General features: G+C 37.1%; 1 protein-coding gene across 2 annotated transcripts in view; it reads left to right on the top strand.

The window, feature by feature from the left end:
* The window catches only part of AFTPH (aftiphilin), a 69,204-nt gene that overhangs the window by 11,759 nt on the left and 36,113 nt on the right, over nt 1-21,332 (top strand). For both annotated transcript variants that reach the window (XM_012764921.2, XM_012764922.2), the window contains exon 2: nt 16,012-17,972. In XM_012764921.2, coding sequence (XP_012620375.2) covers nt 16,044-17,972 — 1,929 coding nt within the window. In that variant the 5' untranslated portion in view covers nt 16,012-16,043. The remainder of the gene's footprint in view (nt 1-16,011; nt 17,973-21,332) is intronic.

A 21,332-nucleotide genomic window follows, 5' to 3' on the forward strand; every position in this document is an offset into this window, starting at 1 on the left:
CTTTATTAAATGTAATAGGTGCATATAAAGAAGGAAAATTCAGACAGCACGACATAATGAAAGAACACTGGCTTTGATGGTAGAGCCCCACTTTCCATGCTTTTTCTGGGACCACAAACACCTACCTATCTCTTCATCTGTAAAATGGGTTTGTTTGTTTCTTCTCAAGATAGGGTTTCACTCTGTCACCACAGCTACAGAGCAGTGGCATCATCATAGCTCAGTGTAACCTCAAACTGTTGGGCTCAAGGGATTCTGCTCCCTCAGCCTCTTGAGTAGCTGGTGCCGCAGGCGCAAACCACCACTCCCAGCTGATTTTTCTACTTTTTGTAGAGATGAGATCTTGCTCTTGTTCTTGCTCAGGCTGCTCTTGAACTCCTGACCTCAAACAATCCATCTGCCTTGGCCTCCCAAAGTGCTAGGATTACAGGCATAGGCAACTGCACCCAGCCTAAAATGGATTTTTGAGATTAAACTGGATAGTGTATGAATAAGCACCATGCACGGTACCTATCACATAGTAATTCAATAAATACAGGTGATTTCACTTACCCAGCCTTCACAGAAAACTGAATAGGTTTTAAATGATTAGTAAATGGATTCTCTGGACAAATAAGAACAATAAATTAAAAGAAATGGCATGTATGACAACTTGGAGGTAACATGGTGCCCGTGGAGGAACCAGAGGTAGTTTTGTCTGGCTGGAGCAAAGGGGGAGTATCTTAGCCATGTTGGCTGCAGCAATCCTGGCCAAAAAGAATGAGGCCCTGAAATAAGATATTGGTCATGAGGTGTTTAAACAAGTACAATAAGAGATGTTAAGGGGTTAGAACTTTGTTGTTGATTTAATTTGTGGAAGGGGGTGGTAAAGGGGAAGCAGTCAGCAGTAACAATCAGATTTCTGGACTTAGAATCCAGAATATTGTATAGGAACAAGTAGTTTCTGTTTGCTTTTTGAGTAAAGGTAGACTTCAGTTCTGGAATTGGAGAATATGAGATGTCTCTGGGACAGGCACAGGTAGAGATGTTTTTAAAAGGTATTTGGGCAGACAGATCTGGCATTCTTAAAGCCTGCAGATAGATAAGGTTTGGAATTATGAACATATAAATACAAAAGGAGGATGGGCCAGGTGGCTCACGCCTGTAATCCTAGCACCCTGGGAGGCTGAGCGGATTGCTCAAGGTCAGGAGTTCAAAACCAGCCTAGCAAGAGTGAGACCCCATATCTACTAAAAATAGAAAGAAATTAACTGGCCAACTAATATATATAGAAAAAGTTAGCCGGGCATGGTAGTGCATGCCTATAGTCCCAGCTACTTGGGAGGCTGAGGCAGGAGGATTGCGAGAGCCTAGGAGATTGAGGTTGCTGTGAGCTAGGCTGATGCCATGGCACTCACTCTAGCCTGGGCAACAAAGTGAGACTCTGTCTCAAAAAAAAAAAAAAGGAGGATGAAATTTTTCAGTGATAAGAATGTAGAAAAGGCCGGGCGCTGTGGCTCACGCCTGTAATCCTAGCTCTTGGGAGGCCGAGGCGGGCGGATTGCTCAAGGTCAGGAGTTCAAAACCAGCCTGAGCAAGAGCGAGACCCCGTCTCTACTATAAATAGAAAGAAATTAATTGGCCAACTGATATATATATAAAAAAAAAAATTAGCCGGGCATGGTGGCGCATGCCTGTAGTCCCAGCTACTCGGGAGGCTGAGGCAGAAGGATCACTCAAGCCCAGGAGTTTGAGGTTGCTGTGAGCTAGGCTGACGCCACGGCACTCACTCTAGCCTGGACAACAAAGTGAGACTCTGTCTCAAAAAAAAAAAAAAAAAAAAAAGAATGTAGAAAAGCCAAGGCCTGCAAAACACTGACAGTTATGAGGCAAGCAGGAGAAGCCAATCCATTGAAGGAGAAAGGATCAGATACAGTAAGTAGGAGGAAAAGCAAAAGAGAATGCCTTGCCAGGCGCGGTGGCTCATGCCTATAATCCTGGCACTCTGGGAGTCCAAGGCAGGCAGATCATTTGAGCTCAGGAGTTTGAGACCAGCCTGAGCAAGAGCAAGACCCCGTCTCTACTAAAAAAAAAATAGAAATTAGATGGACAACTAAAAAATATATATATATATATATATTTTTTTTTTTTTTAAATTAACCGGGCATGGTGGTGCATGCCTGTAGTCCCAGCTACTCAGGAGGCTGAGGCAGCAGGATTGCTTGAGCCCAGGAGTTTGAGGTTGCTGTGAGCTAGGCTGACGCCACGACACTCTAGCCCAGGCAATAGAGTGAGACTGTATCTCAAAACAAAAAACAAACAAAAAAAAAACACACAATACCTTTCCAAATGCTTTTCTGCTTAAAAATGTATTTTAAACACTTTCTCCTGTGAATTTTATATGAATAGCTTTTTTTTAATGGCTGTACTTTTTACTTACCCACTTCCTTATTGATAGATAAATTGTTTTCAGTTGGTTTTTTTTAATGGAACATACAATACCAGGAATTAACATTTTTGTGGAAATATCTTTGCATACTTGCATGATATACATCTGTAGGGTACGTCCTTGTGGATGAAATTGCTTAATCGAAAAAGTGTGCATTAAAATATTTGCTATTTTACTAAATTGCCATAGGATATGTGAGTTCATATGTACTCCTACCAAAAGGATCTTTTAGAGATCTTTTACATTGTCGACACTCCACAAGAAATGTTAGCAAACCTAAACAATTGGGTAAAAGTGTAAGAAGTCAAAGTGAAAGTCATTAGAATTTGCCAAAATATTTATGTTTTATTTAATATGTGTGTTTAAAAAAAAAATTATGGCTGGGCGCAGTGGCTCACGCTTGTAATCCTAGCACTCTGGGAGGCCAAGGCAGGCGGATTGCTCAAGGTCAGGAGTTCAAAACCAGCCTGAGTGGGACCCCGTCTCTACTATAAATAGAAAGAAATGAATTGGCCAACATATATATATATTTAGCCGGGCATGGTGTTGCATGCCTGTAGTCCCAGCTACTCGGGAGGCTAAGGCAGAAGGATTGCTTGAACCCAGGAGTTTGAGGTTGCTGTGAGCTAGGCTGATGCCATGGCACTCACTCTAGCCTGGGCAACAAAGTGAGACTCTGTCTCAAAAAAAAATTATCCTCAAAGTGGCTTGCTTCCTAGATTGAGGGTAGTATGAATTTAAAGAAAAATAAATAGTATTTTTCATGTATTACTTTTATGCAAAATTCCATAAAGAGAAAAAGAACATTTCCTTTTGTCAGATTGGTTCATTGAAATAGCATAATTTCAGAATGAGTTTTGTCCTTATAAGTACCAGATCAAGAAGGAGTTTTTTTTTCTTCTTTTAAAAGAAGCCCTATTCCTTCCTCTTGTATACTGAAAAGCAATAATTGGATTTAAAAGAATTGAATCAGAAGGAATGAGAATAGTTTTTTATACTTTGGATTAGAACCTATTTCTGGTTTGTGAAATCAACTTAGGAGGTCATGACCAGCTTTTAAGAAAAAATGAAATATAACTAAAAATTAGAATATACAGAAAGCAAGGGTAAATACTTTCTGATGAAACTTTTTCTTTTAATGTCATTTAAAATGTATTTCTTCTGTTGGTCACAGGAAAAGTATGAAAAATTCTACTTTATATGGCAAGTTAATTCTCAAATCATTTCTAAAGGAATCTGGTATGTTGCAAATAATAAATGTCATCTATTAAAATATTTTTTTTCCTTTTACCCTTTAGCCTTTCTACCTCTCAGGAAAAAGTAAAACTTTAAACCAAGCAAAAACACCATTAAAAGGTCAACCAGAAACCTGTTTGACGCAGAATTCCTTCCATAGTTTTTATGGGGTTGATAGAAATAAACCCACTTGTGGCATTATCTGTATATACTTCACACACATGTACACTCATGAGTATTATTTTGGAATGCGTTCATATTTGATTTTTCAGATATACAAAACTTTTGGTTATGATAATTTTCCCTAGAATGTCATTGTGTGTTATTTTACCTGTGGATCATTTATGGCTATTCTTTTTTTTTTTTTTTTTTTTTTTTTGAGACAGAGTCTCACTTTGTTGCCCAGGCTAGAGTGAGTGCCATGGCATCAGCTTAGCTCACAGCAACTTCAATCTGCTGGGCTCAAGTGATCCTCCTGCCTCAGCCTCCCAAGTAGCTGGGACTACAGGCATGCGCCACCACACCCGGCTAATTTTTTCTATATATATATATATTAGTTGGCCAATTCATTTCTTTCTATTTATAGTAGAGATGGGGTCTGGCTCTTGCTCAGGCTGGTTTCGAACTCCTGACCTCGAGCAACCCGCCCACCTTGGCCTTCCAGAGTGCTAGGATTACAGGCGTATTATAGGCATGAGCCACCGCACACCGCCCATTTATAGCTATTCTTAAACCTGGTTCATTGTCTGGTTTCCTTCTGTCACTTCACATGCCTCTAGGTCATCTTTTTCTCTTAATTGCTGGGTGGGTGGTCAGAAGACAAATTAAAGTAAAACTAATACCACTTGGCAAAGACTTAATTTGTGACATGAATTTGCTATTATGTAGGTCATATTTTAAATCCAAATTTGTGAGTTTTAGATTATGCAGGACATTGTTTGCTTACTTATTAGCTTAGATAATTCTAACTGCATTTGTTTGCAGTTTCATAACCTTTCTAGAGAAAGATACTTCTTTCTCTAAAAGGTGCGTTGGCTCTCATAGTAGGTGGTTATAATACAGAGAGAAGTACTGACAGAGGAAGATAAACTACAAAAGTGTACATTTTTAGATACAGACTAGAGAGATGTCTTTGGTGTTGAAAGTCCACACAGTAGTTTCTTATATATTTTGGGTTTTGGAGGGTTTTTTTCCTTAGAATACCATGGACTCTTGAGGTTTAACTTATCAGTCTTGACCAAAATGCTAATTTAAAACTTTACAGCAAGAAATTTATTTTAAAGTGTGTCAGCTGTTACTGTCAGCTGATTGCAGAGTCTTCTGTGGGAAAATTTTCATGAAGTACTAAAGTTGCTGGGGAGCAAAGAATGAGAGCAAGAGAAATTTTGTTTGACTATCCAGAGTAGCATCATACTCTGGTGGCACTAGCTGACACCTCCAGTTATGCTGAGAAATTGTCTCAAAGCAAATATTCATGTTAGCCAGGCACGGTGGCTCATGCCTATAATCCTACCACTGTGAAGGCAGTGGTGGAAGGATTGCTTAAGCTCAGGAGTTCAAGACCAGCCTGAGCAAGAATGAGACCCCATCTCTACTAAAAATAGAAAAATCAGCCCAGTGTGGTGGCAAGTGCCTGTAGTCCAAGCTACTCTGGAGGATCGCTTGAGCCCAGGAGCTTGAGGTTGCAACTGCACTCTACCCAGGGCAACAGAGTAAGACTCTTGTTTCAAGAAATAAATAAATAAAAATTCATGTTAGATATTTTAAAAACTTACTACAAATTTTTGTTGTTTAGCTGGGGGTATTTTTTCCCAGCTTGCATGTAGAGTACTGTCCTGTACTCTGTATTTTTTCTTCCAATATGTTGCAGCACAAACTATTGGATTTGTTTTCTTTCACATTCGTCACATTTTGGACCACTCTCCCTCAGATTCCCTTTATTTACCTTGATTAAACTTGGGTATTTCCTTATTTGATGGAGCACTAAGAGACCAGAAGTAGGGTTATAGAAATCTAATTGAAGAGATGGTGGCATGGGGTACAATTCAAGAGTGGTTAGTAGAATAAATGCCCCAACGAGAATGTATTTCATTCACTCCCTCCCATGAGCCAGGCCCTGAGGATGGAGTGGTAAACAGCAGAGGCCTGTGCTTGCACAACATTTAGTCTTTTGAGCTGAAGGAAAGAAACTCTTGCAGGAACAGTTTCAGTGGATTGATAGGATGGAAACCAGATTGTGTTGGTTTGAGGAGTGTGTGGGAGGCTTCAAAGTGGAGATAGTGAATAGATATGTCCCTTTTGAGTAGCTTGGTGATAAAGAGGAGGAGAGCTGGAAGGACACAGAAGGGAGGGGTTTTGTTTTGTTCTGCTCTGATTTGTTTTGAGGATGGAAGAGTCTTGAGCATTTATGGGCTGAAAAGAAAGCATCAGTATTGATGGAGACATTCAAAAAACCCCTGAGCAAGCAATTGAGAAGGAGAACAGAAGGTCCAGGGATTATCTGTAGACAAGATTGTGGATATGAGCAAGATCTTAGTGAAGGGACACAAAATCGATGTAGTTTCTGCCTTTTAGATTCTATTTTCATTGTAAGGTTTCAGGGATATGAGGATAGAAAATTAGTGTGGCTAATTTATTTTGCCACTATATGATAGGAGCAGAGAGTACTAGGGGAAAAAATGTTTTCCAAGGGCTAATGCATCTATCCTCATTGCTGCTTCTGTTTCGTTGCCCTTGTTGTCAATAGTTAACCAATGTTACTTATTCTTTTTTTGAGTGAAGTACCTGTTGGGAAAAATAGCTAGTAAGTCTTCAAATATGGTCAGTCGATATAAGTTAAAAGTAAAACAATCTAATTTTTAAATTTATCGTGTTTAATTTTTACATCAAGTTATCCAAACACAAACAAAATGATGTTATGGATTTGTGTAGAAGGTTAAAATGTTCAGTAAAAGAAAATCTTTTTATGGGAATTTTTGAAAGCCATCTTCTATTAAGTAACTCTTATTGCTGCTTAACAAGATAATTAGCACTTGAAGGGTGAAGGTATGTTGCTCCTCATGTAATTGACATTATGTGTATGATGTTTGTACTTCTGTGAATCAACCTTAATGACATCAAAACCAAGAAGACAAAAAATGTTGTTGTCAATTGGTAGTCTGGCTTTTTAAGGGTGATCAATTTAGGAATAAAGATATTTTGCTGGCCAGGTGCAGTGGCTCACGCCTGTAATCCTAACACTCTGGGAGGCCGAGGCAGGCGGATTGCTCGAGGTCAGGAGTTCGAAACCAGCCTGAGCAAGAGCCAGACCCCATCTCTACTAAAAATAGAAATTAATTGGCCAACTAGTATCTATATAGAAAAAATTAGCCGGGTATGGTGGTGCATGCCTATAGTCCCAGCTACTCCGGAGGCTGAGGCAGGAGGATCACTTGAGCCCAGGAGATTGAGGTTGCTGTGAGCTAGGCTGACGCGATGGCACTCACTCTAGCCTGGGCAACAAAGTGAGACTCTGTCTCAAAAACAAAACAACAACAACAACAAAAAGATATTTTGCTGCTTATTTTGATTTTTTGTTCACATTTGATACTGTGTACATTAATATTGAAATAAGAGATTTGCTTCTTGGCATTTTTGTTGGATATATAGTACTTTTTCAACTTGTAAAAATCTTTCTCTTTTCAAATTACTTTGGAAGTTTCAGAAACCTTTTTCTGAATAACTCAGAAATCTTTTAGTTAGAATATTTATAATTCTATTTGCTCTCAGTTGTTTCTGCAATATTTTAAGACATTTATCAAATATTTGATTAGATTATGATTAATTCACCACTTACTAGTTATGCTAACTTGGGAGATTAAACTCTTTAAGCTTTTATTTCTTTATCTGTAAAATGAAGATCATTTCTACCTCATATGAGAGTGTGAGGACTAAATGAGATAAATCATGAATGTTTTTCACATAATATTGGCACATAATAGTCACTTAATAAGTACTACTTTAATATTGACATTGGTGTAAGCAGGGAGTGAAAACACATGAACAATATTATTTAACATGTCTTAAATAATACTTCATCATATTATACAGTTGATATATTTACATACAATTGGCATGTCTGATACCTTGTTTTTAAGTTGACAAGTTAATCATGGGATCTTTTAAAGATATTTCAGCTCTGGGATTGCAGGAACTTTAAATAGCTTTAAAGTTTGCAGCCTCTGTTGAAAGGAGAACGATAATCCTAAAAAACAAAGATACAACAACAAAACCCTTTTCTCAATTCTTTACTAAAAGTTAGGGGCTCTCCCTGTATTCATTAGTTTCTATTGAGCTAATATTTGAGGAAAAATCACCAAAAAGAAAAAGTAATAATGATCATTTTTGTAGGTTTCTTTAGAGCTGTGAAAACTTCTGAGACATCTAGATATATTGAAAACCAAAGCATACTTACCTTTGGCCAGGTATGGTGGCTCAGGCCTGTAATCCTGGCACTTTGGGAGGCTGAGGCAGGAGGATCACTTAAGCTCAGGAGTTCAAGACCAGCCTGTGTAAAAGCAAGACCCCATCTCTACAAAAAATAAAAAAATTAACTGGGCATGGCTGAATGCGCCTGTAGTCCCAGCTACTCAGGAGGCTGAGGCAGGAGGATCACTTCAGCCCAGGAGTTTGAGGTTGTAGGGAGCTATGATGACTCCACTACACTCTAGCCCAGGTGACAGAGCAAGACTCTGTCTCAAAAAAAAAAAAACAACAGAAGAAAAAGGAAACTGAAAGTTAATTAAAATCCAAATCTTCATGTGGCTCAGAGGAAGGGCTCTTCTATTTCTTTGTAACTCTTAAGCAGAATTGTAGGCTGGCACATTTGTTGACAGTACATTTTGACATTACCTTAGAATTCTCATAAGGATATTACAATAAAGATTTTGAAAAATTTGAACTGCAGTACCAGGCAACATTTGTGATGTAAATTGATGTTGTTGATTGTTTATGTAACATTTTCATACATTTTTCTAAAGAAAATATTTTCTTTTTTTCTTCACTCACCCTAGTGATTTATTTAATGAGTGACTATAAACCTCAGACATATTGTGGTAAAAAGGTAGTGATTCTTTTTTGTGATCCATTAAATATAACTTGCTACCGTAGTTTGTACTTTTGTAGTCAATAGCATAACTTCAGATACAGTTGTTTGTCTTTCTTTTCCCCTTTCTTATCACCATGCTTCCTGCTTGTGTTCTCCTCCACCTCATATCCCAGTACCCACAAAAGTAAGTTTGGATTAAAAAGTCCTGGGTAAAGCTGGATTGTATAATCTGGGCGTCTATTTATCTGGCCTTGAAAAGTGATGTACACATTGATACAGCTGGGCTGGTTCTCTGTAAAGAGTGGGAGTTTCTCCCTGGAGAGCAGTGTGAGCTGTAAGCTTTTAACTTGTCAGAAGGAACTCTGAATGTTTGATTCTGGGGAGATTCCTAGAGGGTCTCTTACTAGAGACAGAGACCCCACCACCACCACCACCTAATATGAGCCCAAGGACCTTTAGACTCTTTGTGGATCATGGAGGGTAGGATGGGTGGCAGGGATTAACTATCTCTTAGAGGAATATGTAGGAAATACCCTATATATTTCCCACATGTGAAGAACCCTTTCTATCCCAGTCAGGTACCTTCCCATAAACTCGTATTCTTTTGGTCATTCCTTTAACTGGATAGGAACGACAGCCAGTTTACTTCAAAATACTGGTGAGAACTTCTGGATTGTATTTTTCTATTTCACTTCAAAACCTCTATCTTTTAACAGTTTAATAATGGGATCCCTTGAGTTGGTTTAGAGGCTGTGGTCTCAGCCTTCAACCTTGGGTTCAGATTCGGTTTGTTATCAGACCCCACCCGCCTGCCAAGCCTATGAATTTATATAGTTATATAAGTTTTATATTTTCTAGGGATTGGTTATAAAAATAAGTAATAAAGTTAACTTCATGTATCTTTAATGTGATTACAAATATTTTTCTTAAGTGACTTATTCTTTCAGTGGCCTTTTAAAATATAGAGAATCAAGGCCAGACATGATGGCTCACACCTCTAATCCTAGCACTGTGGGAGGCCTAGGCAAGTGGATTGCTTAAGGTCAGGAGTTCGAAACCAGCCTGAGCAAGAGCGAGACCCTGTCTGTACTAAAAATAGAAAGAAATTAATTGGCCAACTAAAAATATATAGAAAAATTAGCCGGGCATGGTGGCGCATGCCTGTAGTCCCAGCTACTCGGGAGGCTGAGGCAGGAGGATCGCTTGAGCCCAGGAGATTGAGGTTGCTGTGAGCTAGGCTGATGCGATGGCACTCACTCTAGCCTGGGCAACAGAGTGAGACTCTGTCTTAAAAAAAAAAAAAAAAAAAAAGCTAAAATATAGAGAATCATGTGAATGTTTGTGCTAACTAAGCAAACATTGACTTACATTTTCTTATGGGTAGATTATGATTTGAACCACAGACTTGGTGAAAGTTAAAATGTGATGATAGTTGATAATTTACTTAGTGCACAGAATGTGCCAGGTGCTGAAGGTCTGGTGTGGTTTTAGTAGATATAGTCAAACAGTTTTCCAAGTACATGTACAAGTTTACACTCACACCAATAAAGTATGAGAACCCCAGTTGCTCCACACATTCTTGCCAAAAGTGGCTGTGAATAGAATCATTTTGTTTTAATTTTAGCCATCTTAGTGGGTATGTAGTGGTATCTTGTTGTCATTTTAATGTACATTTTTCCCTGGTGACTTTTCATGTTTATTGGTCATTTGAAAATCATCTTAGAGGACCAAATAGTCTTAGATAATCATTGGCCTCATTCCGTCTTTCTTACCTCTGCCTTCCCAAGTCCATCTTGCCTTTCAACCCCAGAGCTCACAACCTACAGACTCACCATCTTCTCTTTTCCATGACCATTTTAGATTTGTGGCTAGACATCATTAAGCAAGTGCAGCTTCTCTTTGGGTGAAAAATTAATCCTGAATCACCTTCAGTGTCACCCTGACTACTATGCCCTGGCACCCTGGCTACTAATCTGGCACAGTGCTCAGTGTCCGCTGTTTATTGCTGTTGGACTTCAGGATTTTCCCTCTGATACCTTTGTATCAGACCTCCTCTACCAGAATTCCCAAACCCCTTTGATTTTCCTGGTTTATCGCCCAGAAGGTCTGCTCTGGCTTACGCTTTTAATTACTGCTATTCACCTATATTCGCCCCTAGTATCCTTATAAGGATGTGATTTTTCAAGGATGTGAAATCTCCTAAGTACAGGAGGCCTGCCCAAATTCTGTCTCTGTGCTCTACTTCTGGGATACCCTGTTTAATACCTGATCATGAGACCCTCGTGTCCACTATTTTTGTATACTGTGGCTTGAATGTTCCCTGGCTGCCAATACGTTAGCCCTGTTGTTTACTCCCCTCCAAAAGGTCTTAGAATAAACAGACATAAAAATGGAAAGTTGAATACAACCCTCTACACACACATTTGTTCAGGTTATAAAGAAATTAGGCAACTGTTTGGAACTCTTATGTGGATGGAGTATGTAGTCTATTAAGAAGGATGAAGAAATTTTTATTGAGTTTGCTATGTGCTAGGCATAGTATTAAAATAGCTTATCCATCCTTTTTTTCCCCCTGTTAAGTAGGAGCAGCTGTTTAAACTCTGTATTTTCTGTGTTAAAAAATTAAAAAGTGGATTATCTAAGTTAAATTTAATTTGTAAATTCATTTAAAAAGTAATACTTCAATTAACATAAGGCTTCTTTTGAGTTAAGTTGGACTGGGCATAGAGGAATTTTCTGTAAAGTTTTGAGCCTCCTCCACAGTGGTTGATTGGTTGGCTGAAACCTAGAAGCAGTGGCACTCTCTTAGGTTTCTGAAGAGTGAGCTGAGCCAGAGCCAAGACCTGCTAAAGAGGAACATGCAGTAGCCCAAGTACTTCTCATCAATAGGTGACTCAGTTTTGAGAAATACTTCTTCTTTAGTCTGAAGGCTGATAAACCTGTCTCACCTGTAAGGTAAAATAAAGTACTTTGCCAATGTATAACAAGAAGAAAAACTACTTTCTGAGTTGTTGCTTTGGTGACAAAGTTCCTAACTTGGATCTTTGTATTTGCATTAATATCTGAGTTTGAAATAGACCTTGAATCAATAAATTATTTCATTTTTCAATCAGTGAGAGGTTTTGGCAAAAGCAGTACGTTAACCATGAACAGATTCTGCTAGGGAGAAAAAAACCCGTGGCTTTAAAAAAATAAGGTATTATGAAAATGTGAAATGGCACAACCACTCTGGAAAATAGTTTGGCAGTTTTCTGCAAAACTAAACATGCACTTACTGTGGTACCCAGCAATCACACTCTTGGGCATTTATCCCAGAGAAATGAAAAATTATGTTCACACAAAAACCTGTGCATGAATGTTCATAGCATTCTCATTATATATACTATTATATGTGTATATGATTATATTCTATATATGCTATCAGTATTATATATACACACATACACTAGATATATGTACACACACATATATATACACTATTTAAAATAGAAAATGCTAGAAACAACCAAAATGTCCTAAAGTGGGTAAATGGATGAACAACCTTGTATATATCTGTACAATGGAATACTACTCAGCAATAAAAAGGACTGACCTATTGATACGTGCAGCAACCAGAATGGACCACATGAGCATTATATTGAGTGAAAAATAGTTAACCTCCAAGGGTACATACTTCATGATTTCATTTACATAACACTCTTAAAATGACAAACCTGTGGAGGTGGAGAACAGATTAGTGATTGCCAGGGGACAGGGATAGAGGTGGGAGTAGTTCTGTATCTTGATAGTGGTGGTAGTTCCACAAATCTGTATGGGGGATAAGTTGAACAGAACTACACACACAAATAAAGTTTTTTTTTAATGGTAAAAACTGAATAAGGTCTGTTAATAGTTGTGTACCAATACTGTCAATTTCCGATTTTGCTATTGTATTAGAGCTATATAAGGTGTCACCATTAGTAGAAGCTGGTTTAAAGGATTTAAAGGATACACAGGAATCTATATTATTTTTGCAGCTTTCTTATAGTCTGTTATTTCAAAATAAGTTTTTAAAATAAAGTATATTATACTCCCACGTTCATGGCAGCATTATTCACAATAGTCAAAAGATGGAAACCACCGAAGTATCCATCAGCAGGTGAATGGATAAACAAATTGTGTATATACATACAATAGAATATTATTCCGCCTTAAAGAGGAATGAAATTCTGATGTATACTATAACATGGGTGAATTTTGAAGACATAAATGAAATAAGCCAGTTAAAAGAGGACAGATATTGTGTGATTCCACTTACATGAGGTACCTAGAGCTGTCAAATTCATAGAGACAAAGTAGAATGACGGTTACAGGAGCTGGAGGGAGAGGGCAATGGGTAGTTATTGTTTAATGGGTACAGAAGATATTTTGATATTTAGAAGATAAAATAAATTTCTTGAGATAGATGTGATACTCACAAAACAATGTGAATGTGGTTAATGCCACTGAATTATACACTTAAAATGGTAAATTTTGTTAGGTATATTTTACCAGTTTTGTGAAGGTGTTATTGTGTAAGTAACACATTTATTCTAAAATATGCATATTTAAATGTAAACATATAAATCTCTTTGCCTTTAATTTTTTCTTTTTGACATAATCACAAACTTATAAAAAGCTGCAGGTTCAATAAAAATCTTTTTTCTAGAACAATTTGAGACTATGTTGCCAACCTGTTGCCATATCACTAAGTATTTCAGTGTGTGTTTCCTACAACCAAGGACATTCTTACAGAAGTCCAAGATTACCACCAAAATCAAGAAATTAACATCAATATGTACACTGCTGCTATCTGATTTTGTACTCTATTCAATGTCACAATCATCCCAATAATGACCCTTGTAGAAAGGGGATCCAGTAGAGATCAAGTATTGCATTAACTTGTCATGTGTCTCTTTATTCTTCTTCAATCTGAAACAGTTCTTCAGTCTTTACTTTCATGACCTTGATTCTTCTGAAGATACAGGTCAATTATTTTGTAGACTTTCTCTCAATTTGATTTTCTCTGAAGTTTTCTCATGAATTCAAGTTATATATTTTTGACAGGAATATTTGAGAACTGCCCTTGTATTCTCATTGCATCTCATCAGGTGGTGCATGATTTCAGTGTTCCCATTACTGACGATATTCACATTGATTGCTTGATTAAGGTAGTGTCAGGCTTCACACTATAAAGTTACACTTTTACCCTTTGTAATTAAGTATATTATTTAATTACTTTGGGAGGTACTTTGAAACTATGCAAATATCCTCTTCCTTATCTAGCTTTCATTTTACCTACTTCAATGTTTATATATGTGAGGACTCAGTTTATTATTTTATTCAGTGGGTTATAATCCATTATTATCTTTATTTTGATGCTCAAATTGTTCCTGATTTGGTTAGTAGCAGCCCCTACAAGCTGGCTTTAGTGTCCTTTTGACATGTCCTCATCATTCTGAATGCTTTTAAATTTTAGAAAAAGGAATTGTGCAATTAATGGCTGCATAATATGCTATTGTAGGGATATAGTATAATTTGCTTACATAATCCATTTGGAGCATTTTATTTTAGATTTCTTTAAAAAGGAGTTTGCATAGTATGGCCAGATTACCTTCTGGAAGCCTTGCAGCAATTTACACTCCCACCAAGTAGCATGTGTGGGCAAGGGTCCCTTTCCCCACACTCTCATTAACAATTGCAGAGTGTTTTTAAATAATAGGAACTTCATAATTACAGGGCAACTGTTAGAAGTCAAATTACTTTGTACACTAAGCATTAGAAGGGGTCGTCAGGACACACTAGATGAGAAGAAAATAGGATTTATATTTGTCTTTGACTGTTTTTTCCTTTTTAAATCAGCAGAAGAGTATCTCAGAGCTAAAGCAGTTATTTCCTTCCTTATGGTACTGATTTCATAAGGAAGATAATCTAAAGTAGATATATGGATTCTTTACAATGGATTCTTTTACTTGTTTTGTGACTTGCTCCTTTCTTTCAGATGACTCTCAGTGACTAAGCACTCATTTACCTCAAAGATCCTTTTCAAAATTTTAAAGCCATTTTTTACTAAGCAGATGTATGAATGAACTTTAGGAAAGTTACTCATCAGCAGGCTTCATTTTCTTCATCTCTAAATTAAATTATGTGGTTTCTAAGGTACCTTCATCTAAAACTGGAAGATCTTAAATTTTATTCTGAGAATTGGAAGAAAGTGATTTTTTCTAGCTTGCAAAACTGGTTGGATTTTCTTTTAAATGTTTCCTTCAATATCTAACTTGGCAATGTGAATTGTATAAGTATCGATTCATTATTTAGGCTGGTTTTTTATTCTAGGACTTTGGTTGTTAGTCCACTCTTTGCTTTAAATGTTAAGTCTGACTTGTGGCACTTTTGACTCCTTAGCACAGAGGAACGGAATAACCCAGACAGATTCCATTTAGGGTTTAGGGAAGGATAACTATTAAGGGGTAACATGGGAACACAACTGTTCTTTGTATTGATAGAACAGTTGTTATATTAGTTGTAGTGATTATTACTCTAATCAATACATGTGATAACATTTTATAAAACTACAGGCAGACACATACACATACACATATGGTGAAATCCAGACAAGATCTATATCTGACTTAATAGTATTGTACTGATGTCAGTTTCCTGGTTTGCCCATATACTATGGTTATTTATATTAGGAGAAGCTAGGTAGAATATACATGAGATCTCTTCTATTTTTGTAACTTCTTTTGAGTCTTAAACTATTTCACAATTTAAAGTTATTAAAAACTAATTTGGGTCAAATAAGCATTGAAAAGCAAAGTGAAGAAAATATAGCAGATTTTAATTTGTTAATTTATTAATCTTTATGTCTTTTATTAAAAACTCATACAAATCCCTAAGGCAAGCACTGAGTCCTCATTGAATTTGAAAGAGAACAGAACAAGCCAGTGTCCTAGAGAGAATTTTATAGGTATACTTTCATAAGTATTAAATTTTCTGGAACCTCCGAATTTCATTAATATACTACCAGTGTCATTGGTATCGTACACTAGAATCGAGAATTTTTTTCCCAGTATATCTATAGCTGTGTAAAGTAATTTCACCTAAAAGAAAAATAGTTTGAAAGATACAAAACGGAGGAGTGTAAATTTGCGTTGTTTTAAAGTAGCTTTGAGAGAATTTTGAAAGATCTTGTTCTATGTAATCTGTCCCCTCAAAAAAAAAAATCTTTTCTTTTTTACAGGTGTAAATTAATGATTTAAAAGCAGCTGAACAATGGAGCCAGACATCATTCGAATGTATTCTTCATCCCCACCACCACTGGACAATGGAGCAGAGGATGATGATGATGATGAATTTGGGGAATTTGGTGGGTTTTCAGAAGTTAGCCCTTCTGGTGTAGGGTTTGTTGATTTTGATACACCAGATTATACTCGTCCCAAGGAAGAATTTGTTCCTTCAAACCATTTTATGCCAATTCATGATTTCTCAGAAAATGTAGATAGCCTTACAAGCTTTAAGTCCATTAAAAATGGTAATGATAAGGACATTGCTGCTGAACTTTCAACTCCTGTGAAAGGACAGTCTGATGTTTTACTTTCTACCACCAGCAAAGAAAGAATTTCATCCAAAACTTTAGATACTTCCATTGATGGCATGGAAAGTCCAGGAAATTTAAATAAAGTAGTGGAGCAGAGACAAAATGTTGGAACACCTGAAAGTTTCTCTCCAGGAGATTTTAGAACTGATATGAATGTTCATCAAAACAAGCAGTTAGAGAGCTGCAATGGTGAAAAGCCTCCTTGTCTGGAGATTCTAACAAATGGGTTTGCAGTGTTGGAAACTGTAAATCCTCAGGGAACAGATGATCTGGACAATGTAGCTGATTCAAAGGGACGGAAGCCTCTTAGCACTCATAGCACTGAGTATAATTTAGACTCTGTACCTAGCCCTGCTGAGGAATTTGCAGATTTTGCCACATTTTCCAAAAAGGAAAGGATACAACTAGAAGAGATAGGACATGCAGTTTTAAATGATAGAGAGGCACTAACTATTCAGGAAAACAATAAAATTAACAGAGTCAATGAACTGAATTCTGTAAAAGAAGTGTCTTTGGGTAGAAGCTTTGACAATAAAGGAGACACTGATGGAAAGGATCAGGTTTGTGTTTCAGAAATCAGCGTAATGACTAACAGAGGTTTCAGTGTTGAAAAAGAAGGCCTTCCAACACTGCAACAGGATGACATTTTAAATTCAAGTGTTCAATCAAAGGCTAGGAGTTTGATAGATTCAGCTGATGATTCAGAAGCCATTAAGAGTGAACAATGTAAAACTAAAGAAAAACTTGATTTATTTACTTCAAAATGTGCTGACCTATGCATGGATTCTATTAAAACTTCTGACGCTGATGATGAAGTTGGTTCTTCCAAAGAAGAAAGTAGAAAGTTTACTGATTTCCAAAGCCCAAACATTGACCCCACAGAAGAAAATGTTTTGGATGATTCTGTAAGTGTAAAAAATGGTGATAGTAGTAACGACTTTGTGACTTGCGACGATACCAATGAGGATGATTTTGGTGACTTTGGCACAGCCAGTGGCACAACTCCACCTTTTGTTGCTAGTATTCAAGATTCAATGAGCGATGCCACTTTTGAAGAGTCCTCAGAGCACTTTCCACATTTTAGTGAACCAGGTGATGACTTTGGAGAATTTGGGAATATGAATGCTATTTCCTGCCAAGAGGAAATGATATATACCGAGTCAGACCTAAAACAGACTTCTGATAGTTTATCAGAGGGATGTCAGTTGGCAAGAAAGTCTAGTGGAACAGGCACTGAACCTGTTTCAAAACTGGAAAATGGGCAAGAAGGTGAGTTTGGAGAATTTGATTCTGTGCCAAATATTCAAGATGACTGCAATGCTTTTCAAGACTCTGATGATTTTGCAGACTTCAGTTCAGCTGGTCCTAGCCAAGTTGTAGATTGGCATGCTTTTGAGGATGAACAAAAAGATAGTTGTTCTTGGGCTGCTTTTGGAGACCAGGAAGCTACTGAATCTCATCATCGAAAGGAAGCCTGGCAGTCACATAGGACAGATGAAAATATTGATACTCCAGGAACCCCCAAAATGCACAGTGTCCCTTTAACAACTTCCAAAGGAGCGGTTGCTAGTGGCCATTTACAGGAATCAGCCACTTCAGTTCAGGTATTCGCTAATTTTCTCTTATATATGGGATATTAATTGCTGTGGCGACTTCTAATTCAGATTTTCAAAAAATTTTTTTCAACTGAGTACCTGTTCATCTCATTATGATATAATTGCTTGCGTGATTTGTAGATGAGTTACATTTTTTCACAACCCTTTGGGAAACTACAAAGAGAGAGTCCTTTAGTAAAGCTTGGTAAGATTTTTCTTTTTTCTTTTCTTTTTTTCTTTTTTTGTTTTTTTGTTTTTTGAGACAGAGTCTCACTCTGTTGCCTAGGCTAGAGTGCCATGGAGTCAGCCTAGCTCACAGCAACCTCAAAGTCTTGGGCTCAAGTGATCCTTCTGCCTCAGCCTCCCAAGTATCTGGGACGACAGGCATGCGCCACCATGCCTGGCTAATTTTTACTATATATTTTTAGCTGGCCAGTTAATTTCTTTCTATTTTTAGTAGAGACGGGATCTCGCTCTTGCTCAGGCTGGTTTCAAACTCCTGACCTTGAGGAGGAAGGAAGGTTTCAAACTCCTGCCTCGGCCTCCCAAAGTGCTAGGATTACAGGCATGAGCCACTGCACCCAGCCTGAGATTTTTCTTTTCTTTATCTCAGTGAATTTCTTTAATATTTATAGAAATTCATCAACTTGGATTTTTGGTAATTATAAATAGCACTTTTGCAAAAAATGATTTATTAGCTAATTAACTATTCCTGTAATTCTTCAGCTTTTACCTTTACAGTGTTTTTTTTTAAAAACCTTAAGCTGAGATTTAGAAGGTTTTTAAGCTTCAGGGGAAAAAAAATCTGTTAATTTTGTCCATTAAAGACCTCAGAAATCGAAGTACAGGAGAAAGCAAGCAGAATTTGAAACCTCATCCTGTGGTGAAGGCTATAGTGAATTGAGAAATAGAAAATGAATTAGGAAAAAAAAGCAGATTTGAACCTCATAATTTAACAGCTACTGAAAGACTTGGGGTAAGAGTATGAGATGACTCAAGGTTTAGATCTAAGATAAGTAATGGCTATAGGTTGACTTATTATGATCGTATTTATTTTGGTATAATTTCTTACAAATGTATGCATACATAGGTTATAGGTTTATTCTTCCTAAGGAGTAGGTGTATCAGGCAGAATACTTTTACTCCTTAGCCCTTGGACATTATCCTTTCTGGTTCAGATTCTTTTTTTTTTTTTTGAGACAGAGTCTCGCTTTGTCACCCAGGCTAGAGTGAGTGCTGTGTCGTCAGCCTAGCTCACAGCAACCTCAAACTCCTGGGCGCAGGCGATCCTCCTGCCTCAGCCTCCCGAGTATCTGGGACTACAGGCATGTACCACCATGCCTGGCTAATTTGTTCTATATATTTTTAGTTGGCCAATTAATTTCTTTCTATTTTTAGTAGAGACATGGTCTCGCTCTTGCTCAGGCTGGTTTCGAACTCCTGACCTTGAGCAGTCCTCCCGCCTTGGCCTCCCTGAGTGCTAGGATTACAGGGGTGAGCCACTGCGCCTGGCCTGGTTCAGATTCTTTCAGAGAAGATTCGTTAAGATTTATTTTGACCTAAATTAGCCACTAGAGTTATAGCTTACTATCCAGGTCATTCCCAGGCCAGAGTTGTACCATCTGCTAGTTACCTTTCTTCAACTCCAGGGGTGTGGAAGAGGGCACTCCCTTGAAAATCACTGCTTTATACTGATAATTGATTTATATAACACCTGGTTCACAGGCTTATTTTAAAGATACTGTGAATAAAATCAGCATCTACACACATCATTTTCAATTAAAAATATTTTCAAAGTCTTTGTTAGTTGAAATGATTACACATCGTTGCTTTGATACATTAAGATATTAGGGAAATTATGGTATTTCCATTTGGTGTGCACAGTTAATCACTTTTCAGTTGGCTTTGGGTGTCTGAGTAGTTTAATTTGCTAATTCAATTATTACATGGTTTGGCTAATGTGTATTCTATTGAGTGATTTATTATTGAGGCAGACACTTGCAATTTTAAACAAGAAGTGAACTAATTATAATGCTAAATGAGGACTGTAGGTTTTGACCTAACTGTCCCTTTTAGTGAGTTTCATCTCACTAGAGTATAGGGTGACACTGGTATTGGATGATCTTTAATTTGTAGTCTTAGAATTTTTAACATCATCAGATAATGAATTTTTAAAAGTATGACCACTTCAAATAGGAATTTCTTGCATCATACAAGTTGATTGAGGTTATTTATGTATAATTTAATAACTGGATGTAGGAGGTAATAAAGCCCCTGGGCTTTGTGGTATCTGACATATCTAAGTTTGAATCTTGACCCAGCCATGTAAAAGTTACATAATTTTAGATAGGTTACTTTTGAACTCAATTGTATATAAAAATAAGGTAATATCTACTTCAAATAATTCTTGTGAAGATAAAATGAAAGTAAATTTTAAAATGAAAAACAATCTGCTGAAAAATGAAAATTTTGTAGTATGATTTTATTTTTGTAAAAATAAAACGAAACTTTAGAAATGTGCATTCCTGAGATTTGTTTGGCTCAGGCCTCAGACTTTAATTTTTGCTGATTGGATTAGGCAAAATGAGCAGACTGTGGAGGTGGATGTTGGGGAAGAGAAACTGCCCGAAGGGTCTAGAAGAAGAAGTTTGGGAAGAAAGTTGAGGTAGGGAAATGGGTAAGGCCTGCTGAGTAAGTGATTCAGAAGTGGATAAAGATCAAACAACGACTTTCATTCTTATCCTGCTGTTCCTAAAGACTTGTGGCCAGCACTTTCTTGTCCTTCAGATTCTGTTGGAATAGTACATTAATGTAGTTCTTTTGGAGAGGATTGGATTTATTAATGTTTTTCTTAAAGTGTTTCTTCTAGTTGCTACAATGTTCAGCTTTTTAACAATAAAAGTTTAAATGATTTATTCCTGTTGAATCTTACCTGGATACAACTAGCGCCCTGAACAGAATGCTATCAAGTGGTTTTGTCCAAATTGTGCTTTGACAGAATGTTGTGACAGACTTAGAATTCAGAACTCAGTTAATTCAGTTGAACATAAGAAACAATCGTTTGTTTTGTGAGGTCAAATGGTGTAGTTGTCATTTCAGGTTTCTTCCACTTACAGCTATATTTGGTGTATGACATTGTCCAGGTCCATATTTTTTTTTTAGCACTTCCCTTTTTTTAGCCTACCGAAAAGATATCTTAAAATTTTAATAAATATGTCTTCCTTGGGTTTATTTCAATAATTTGTTACTTAGGTAGGGAAAAGTTAGCCAACAAGAATTCTTTCAAACTTATAAAATGTTCTTAAATTAATTCTCAATTGGCTGTGGGTCCAACAAGCCTCAGAGGGTTCAAGCTTTGATATAAAAGCT

This window comes from Microcebus murinus, chromosome 3, assembly GCF_040939455.1.
Source record: "Microcebus murinus isolate Inina chromosome 3, M.murinus_Inina_mat1.0, whole genome shotgun sequence".
NCBI lineage: Eukaryota > Metazoa > Chordata > Mammalia > Primates > Cheirogaleidae > Microcebus > Microcebus murinus.